Source organism: Schistosoma mansoni, chromosome 1 (assembly GCF_000237925.1).
Source record: "Schistosoma mansoni strain Puerto Rico chromosome 1, complete genome".
NCBI lineage: Eukaryota > Metazoa > Platyhelminthes > Trematoda > Strigeidida > Schistosomatidae > Schistosoma > Schistosoma mansoni.
In genome coordinates this window covers 9,809,085-9,817,129 of record NC_031495.1, presented here as the reverse complement: position 1 = coordinate 9,817,129, position 8,045 = coordinate 9,809,085, and the positions used below count along the sequence as shown (strand labels likewise).

Sequence of the window (8,045 nt, the reverse complement as noted above, 5' to 3'; positions counted from 1 at the left end):
ACCTGCATCTCAGAGTTGATGTTCACTCTGGGACTATCCATCTTTGCTTATAATGCTTGTGAATTAAGACTATATCGAGGCAATACGTACAGTATACACATATGCCAATAAGAGACTGACCAGTCGCAGTCCTAAACATCAATGGGAAGATTCAAACAAACAATACTAAGTTCAATTTAATATTCTGATTGTTTCTTGCATTGTAATATATATCAAAGTATATTTTATCATTATCATAGATGTTTGAATGTTATTTTCTCATGAAAGTTGTTTTAATTTGACTTTTATTTCAGTTTCAAGTTGGTAGTCTAGTTTCAAAACCACTACCTAATATACTTCGAATATAACTTACTCCTTGTACATATTTCCATTAGTTTGAGGAAATTTTCGTTCTGGTAAGTTATCTTTCTTTGTAATAGTAAATGTTTCTGATTCCTTTTTACTAAAACTACTATTTTTCTTCAAACGATTCAATTCAATTTGTGGTCCTTTCAAATGAATAATATTCTCATCATTATTATAACCATTCTGTTTTGTTTGCGAAAATTCATTATTTTCATACAATCTGATTGGTTGATTTCGTTTAAGTGAAATTGTATTTTTATTGGTTAAATTAATAATTTTATATTGTTGATTCACATTTGATTGGTTGTTGTTGTTATTGTCTAGTTTAATGTTGTTTGAATTATTTGCATGATTTAATATGTTTACTCTTATAGGTAATTTATTATTAGATGATGAGCTTTTAGGTAATGGTGATCGATAAGGGATATTTTTTCTTTCATTATGAAAAACAACTAATTTCAAATCACTTTCTTTATCCGTTCCATATTTATCATTATTAGATGTTATATTTTCTAGTTGTTCTTCTTGAGATTTATATTGTGAATCAGTAAATGTAGGTTGGATTGTTACAGTACCGTTTCGTTGATATTTTGTATTTTGATAGTGTGTATAATTGGAATTATGATGATCTGATATTCCATTTTCATAATAATAATCATTATTATTATTATTATCGGCATGTTGATTTTGAAATGAATTACCATCATGGAAGTATTGACTATCATGTTGATATATTACAATTGGTACTGTTGCCCTTCCAGTATGATCATATGGTAAATTATCCCAATTAGATGTTTTGTCGGTAATAATAATTAAATTTCGTTTTAAACGAGATTCTAACGAATCAGGAATTGCTGTTTGTGCTCTATCAATGATGAAATGACGTTTTAAATGATTTTGTTTGTATAAATTTGTATTTCTGTATTTGGAAAAATAACAATATGAAATAAACTGTCTTTAAGATATTCTAAAAAATTGTAAAGAATAATTTATTTGGTGTGCTTATATTGACTAAAGAAGGTGCACAAAGCAAAACAAATTATAAATAATCCTCCTTTTGAGATTGAAAAGACAGTTTTATGTAGAGTTCATGTATTTCAGATCTTTTGATAGGCAAAATAAAATTCAACCACAACCCCAGTTTAAGGTTTTATAATTGTAGTTTAAGTAAATAGAGCTGTCCATTCATCTGTCGTGCTCGATTGGAGCCAGTGTAGGAAACTACCATTAAATTAAACGATCTCTACTTACTAAATCACTGTAAATTACGATATTTCTAAAACAATACTCTTTGATTAGAGGGAAATTCGAATTCAATTTATATCTGATTCTCTTACATTAGACATTATAATCCCTAATCAGCAATCGCAAGATTGCTAGTATGATTACAAATTTTATCGATCTTAGTAGAAGTGTAGACCAGGAACGGGTCATATTAAAATAGATTTTTCGGTAGGCAACTGAAGTCTTGGATCTAGGTTTGGTACAAGCTAAGAATTATCAGTAGAACTTATTTATAATCATGAGAGAATTATTCCTCTATATACGATTTGTACCCACGTCATCCACTGTTACTACTGCAGACTTTATAGCCAGACTACTCAGGCTTCAATAGCAAATATAGTTCATCCTGAAATAAATCAAATCATTCATTGAATGTGAAAGTATGTGGTCAGCCGTGGCTCACACTGTTTTTATGTAAGAACTTATAACGCTATCTGATCCCCTTAGACAAACTAAGTAGATTGGGGTTTGAACCTGTCAGAATTTAACAGCCTGGTTACAAAGCGAATTCTTTTTACTGTAAAGTCGAGTCACCTTATCGAATAATTAAATTAATAGAACCTCACCAGCCCTAAGAATTAAACAAATTGGTTATCACTCAATGATCAATTTAGTATGCTCATGTTGGGGAGATCCATAAAACTCATCGAGGAAAGTCAAAAAGGCTTTGAAAAGGCTGAGAAACATCTTATCCAATCAGCATTCAATAGAAGTGTGCCAGAAACATCTAGAAAGTTTAAATTCACATGTAGCGTTTTTGATTGGATGATTGCCTATACTGCTACTATGTTTAGTAGCGTTCCAGAATTTCCCGGAAACCCAAGGCCATCTAAAATACTATAAATATCCTAGGTTTTCTGTACGTAAACAAACCTTGAAGTAAGGCATTTCTTCCATATTTCACGCCTTTTCTCCCGTGTTCAAGTCACTGCGTAGATTTAGCCTGGGGGTTACTAGAAGAGCATAGGAACCGATTCTAGTGTTCAATTAGAAAACTTATCAGTCGAAATATAATTTCTTACTTGGAATTATTTACAACCTGATTATTTTTTAACTCATCTTGATCATTCTCCAAACTATAAATAATCCCTTCTTCATTGGATTCACTTGATTCAGCATTACCATTCAATGATTTAGCACGTATACGATGCATATTACATGAAATTTTGCAGTCATTCAATAGAATTTTAGTTGAATTTGTTGTTGTTGTTGTTGTTGTTGTTACGTCACAACCCAATCGATATGCACTGGTACAGGAAATATCTTTTGAATCAAAGCATTTCATTGTTTGCTCTATAGTTTGATATAGATCTGGGTCAGATGTAATGATTAAATTCATTTGGTCATTTGAAGCCATTGATTTACTATATAATGTATAATAATTATTAAAGAGAAGAAATAAAGAAAACATTTTAGTTTTCAAATACTGACTAGAAATTGATTATCAGGCTTTATAATTATAAGTTCAGAATTATTATATTTCAGTATCGAAAATATGGTCTACTTCTTTCTTAAATGACCATTCTAATTTGAAAAAACCACACAATTTCGACATATTCAGGCTGTGACCGAAGCAAAGTCCACTAATTCAACATATAACACTATCCTATTGATCTGCTTATGTATGCCTTCTTTTGGCCATACATATACAACAATGATAAGCTTATAACTATAGAGTAGGATGATGGATTGATAGCAAAACTTTTATCTATTTTAATATCCTTTGTCTTTAAATATTCTATGAGGATTTTCAAATTATAATAATTGATTAATAAACATAGAAAATTAAACATTATTTATAGTCAACTAACTCACTGTTTATCACAAGAAGTAGAAATAATCACTGGAGTTGTCTGACGTTGAATTGGTTCCGATTTCGGTTCGTTTTTTATGCTCAATTCTGAAATCCAAAATGGGATGAAAAATATGACATGAAATGATGATAACAAACTTTGATCACTATAAGTATGGGAGTTTTGGAGAGTGTAGAATTTTTTACTGAGATTATGAACTGATTCGAGTAAGACAACCATTGAAAATGTGGAAGAACTGGACATCTGTTTCGGTCTAGTATGGGACCCCTCAGTAATGCATATCAGTCGCTGGGGCTCGAACCTAGGACATTCTGTGTTAAGAATGAACACTTAAGAACATTAAGATTGTGGATAATAATGGAATTCTAGAGACGTGTTTTGCTCTTTTTGAGACCTCATCAGCTTGATTTATCTGAATCACAGTGTTGTTGTCCACACCGGGTACTCGAACCTAATATCTTTCACTTTAAACCCCAAGACATCATTCACTTGGCTACTGAGTCCGTGAAAACATTAATTTAATAAATAGGTATGATGCATTTAACATTGTTCTTCAGTCCTGAGTATCAACAACGACTTAATTTACCCCCCCACCATACTTAAAATGGTGCAAAAACTAATCGGTTTTCGTAATGTCATACAAATGAAATAATCACTTTACTTTGAGGGAATAAATATATAGGCCGGATAACTGTGAGAATAAAATTTATTGGAAGTTAGTATCAGCTGAATGTTGACGTCAAAAAATCAGATGTTTATAATACACTGTTTGATTAACTTCGAAAAGTCTTATTCATTACACATCCAGATTTTTTTAGTAAAAGTAAACCAGTGACAAATGAGTCTGACTGATTAACATCAAGTAATTGTTGACCTTCGGTGGTTTTCAGCCGAATTCATCCTGAGACGTAATATATCTTATGGTGCAGTTGCTACATATTCAAGTCTATAATTAAGAAATGTGTGGAATGAGTTATTTCGTTCAGTTAGCATAACACTTGTATTTGGGTGATGCAAACTACCTGGTTTGAGTTCACGTAATAACCATGAACAGTGATCGTACTTAGCTTGCAGTCAGTCACAACGTAGAACTTCCTACGTACGTACACAAGTTCGACTTGTCATACCACATTAGTACAGAGATGCAGCTGTTGATTCAAATCCCATAGTGGTAGAAGTAGTAAGAATATAAGCATTATGTGAAAGATTAGGGTTTGAAGATGTTATTGAAGGAGTATAATCCAATGAAATAAATTTGGAGAGAGAAAAAGGATACGGACATGAGGAATTCAAAAGGTTAGAATTCGATAGAACACAAAGAGTGGATGCACCTTCGCCATTGCAAACGATTTTGAGCCATGTCATTCAAAGTCTCTAACCATCGGTTGCTATCATCTCGCGGATCCCAACCAGGTAGTCTACACCTACCAAAATGGCTCAGTCCACTTGTCAGCGACTTCATGGATTTGTGCCACGTTTTGGTCTGACCACCCCTAGCTTTCTTCCAACCTACTCCTACACCATAAAACATCGCACGTCATGGCAGTCGGTGGTTGGACATACGTAACACGTGTTCCAGCCATCTCAACTGATGAAGTTTCCCTACTTCACCAGTTGATTTGCCATCCTTACCTAGTACCCATTTCCTAACAACTGCATTACTTGCTCGGTGGTCCCAGGATACACGAGCAATGTTTCAAAGACACCTATGATCGAATACTATTGTTTTACGAATATCATCTACTCTTACCGGCCATGTTTCGCTGCCATAAAGTGGGACGGAACGAACTGCTGCGCAGTAAACCCGTCCTTTGGTTGGTAGACGGATATCTCGCCTACGCCATAAATGACGTGAGTTGGCAAAATCTAGCCGAACCTTTTGTATCCGTGCTGAGGTTTCGTCACACATCACATCACGAGGGCTGATGAGACTCACAAGATAAGTGAAGCGGTCAACTTGCTCAACTACTTCACTCTCTATCATTAGTTCGGGTGTCTATGCAACCCAATTCTGAAGTAACATTTTGTACTTCGAAGGGAAGAATCGCATCCCGAACATGCCTGCATTGTTGCTTATGGTGGTCAGAAGACTCTGCATTTTGTCAGAGTCTTCACCAAATAGAACTATGTCATCGGCGTATTCTAAGTCAACAAGTGAGTCTCCCGGTAAAAGTTCAAGCATCAGGGCTTCCGGGTACACGAAGTGTGGATCAAGTTGGTTCTTTATTTTGATATGGTGAGGTTAAATGAATGACGCTACTCGGATCTTGTATGCGCATTTTGGAGACGCAGCACACCTCGACGGTACGAGATTCTAAAGTTCTGGCTAAGGAAGCCTGTTGCAGTCAGTCACAGTGGCCCAAATCCATTCACTATTTGTTTGAAAAAGTTTAGTTCCAGAATTTCTTCGTAGATACCTTTTTATTCTGTATTTTCTCACCATACCCTGGATGTTCAATATTTTTGATAATCTTTCCATGTACATCATTTCAATTCCTTTGCTATGTAATTTGTTGATTGCATATCATAAGGGTAATGGAATATGTCGACTTGAACTAACTCTCATTAACGATATGCTCTACGTTGAGCATTCGTGTCACTTGTTCAAGATTTCTCATCATTGTGTACACATAGTTCTCAATCAGAGTCAAACCTTAGTCTAGCAGAAATAAAAAAATCTATGATATTTTTGAACTGCTTGTGACAATTCAAATATACTAAGAACTTGTAACTAAAAGCCAATATTAAGATAATTTGTTCTAGGGTACTTTCACACTAGTTGATAAATTGCTGTATACAGCTAAAGGTTTTATTAATTAGTAATTATTTTAAGTATATAGACTGGAAGAGTTGACTAATTAGTGATACGTAAATTTCCTACCAACTGTTTAATTAATAGAGTTTGTCGCTCATCTAGAAATGTTTTTAATCAGAAAAAAAGACAATAAAACTATATAATAGCTGTACTTGGAAGTAAAACACTTAGCTAAACATAGCTCTGAGAAAACTGATGGTTGAGATACTTACAGGTAACATATGCGTTACCGAATATCAGTGGGCGAAAAAACCTCAAAAATAAACTATAAACCCTTAAATATTGGTATTTACTCACTCCTTCCAACAGATTTATGACTGCTTTTCCCCTCAATATCTGGATTTATATTACTACTGGATAACATATGCCCAATGGATATCAGATGCTTTCCGATTCTCTGCTGTGTTTCAGTATCGGCCAGCAAGAGATATGTTGCTCTAATATTATTAAATAAGCGTTTATCAAACGTTACACGTAGTTCTTCATTACTAAATCCAAGTTTATTCATAAGGGCTAAAAATGAAATGCAATTAGATTTGTATAAAGGTTATGGCTAAGCAACAGAAAAGAAAATAAAATAGTTGAAACTTTCACATTTTGTTAAAAGATGGATATGTACATAAAAAATATTCTTCTCAACAGGAAGTCATCACATTTTAAAGCTTTAAGTTAAAATCAATGATCTAAATGAGCAGCCGAATTTAAGATTACATCTTTTAAAATTAAAATACATGAATTTAAGATTTTTAGTGATATAAAATTGGTAACTTTAATAGTTGGATTTATGAGTCACTGTAAGCTACACCACCATTGAAAACCTGGGAGCTTTGGACGGCCGTTTCTTTCTAGTATGGGACTCCCCGGCGGTGCGCATACACGATCACACATGGGGGACTCGAGCCCAGGACATTCGGTCTCGCACGCGAACACATAACCTCAAGATCATTGAGCCGGCAATCAACGGTGTTAATGTCTAACTTCAATCAATTCATGAATGGTTGCGCAATCATTAATCCGTTGTCTGAGTTAGATACCTGTCTTTACTCGACGCGGTTTGGACTCCACTGGTCACGGCTTCTCACTAGAACTCAAGGAAATCATGTTGAAGCCAGGTCAGTGATCTGAAGCTTAATTGTTCGCGTGTGAGACCGAAGGTCCTGAGTTCGAGTCTCAGATGCGGAATCGTGGATGTGCACTACTGTAAAGTCCCATACTAGGATGAAATGACCGTCCAAAGGTTCTAGGTTTTCAACAGTGGTATGGCTTACATGGACTCATGAATTCAACTATTAAAAATTACCACAACCCCATTCTAATAATAGAATTGTTAATGTCAAAATGAATATTATGTAATTTTAGCAGGAATAAGCTTATGCATTGACTAAAGTTGTGAGATTAGTAATCTGAATAAATTCAGTTAAGTAACTATAAAAAAGTCAGGTCTAAAGAGACTATCATTTGGTTATGTTATTAAATTATCGGACAGGCTGAATGTAATTTTCCTCAATGAGATGTAAAGATAATGTTGAAAATTTTTAAAAGAATCCTCATTTTAATTTGGAGTCTTTTCAGATGGTAAAAAAAACAAATCTGAAATATTTTATGCAAGTTAAGTAATAAGAGATTGATCAATTGCAGCTCTAAATATCAATGGAAAGATTCAAACAACCAATACAAGATGAATTTTGTGTAAGTTATTATACTACTCAATGAGTCACATCGGTAGGCAAAAGAAAATTCAAAAGAATTACACAGCATTAAAGGGTTGAATATCCCCGTAAACTATG

At 33.9% G+C, this 8,045-nt stretch overlaps 2 protein-coding genes across 2 annotated transcripts in view; one reads left to right on the top strand and one right to left on the bottom strand.

The window, feature by feature from the left end:
• Smp_073690.1 (hypothetical protein) overlaps positions 1-489 on the top strand; it is a gene marked incomplete at both ends in the record, with an annotated part of 20,773 nt that extends 20,284 nt beyond the window's left edge. The window contains one exon of the mRNA XM_018793191.1: positions 294-489. The remainder of the gene's footprint in view (positions 1-293) is intronic.
• The window catches only part of Smp_162010 (serine/threonine kinase), a gene marked incomplete at both ends in the record, with an annotated part of 54,558 nt that overhangs the window by 4,552 nt on the left and 41,961 nt on the right, over positions 1-8,045 (bottom strand). The window contains 5 exons of the mRNA XM_018793189.1: positions 353-528; positions 712-974; positions 1,047-1,264; positions 3,445-3,529; positions 6,556-6,771. Coding sequence (XP_018647726.1) covers positions 353-528; positions 712-974; positions 1,047-1,264; positions 3,445-3,529; positions 6,556-6,771 — 958 coding nt within the window. The remainder of the gene's footprint in view (positions 1-352; positions 529-711; positions 975-1,046; positions 1,265-3,444; positions 3,530-6,555; positions 6,772-8,045) is intronic.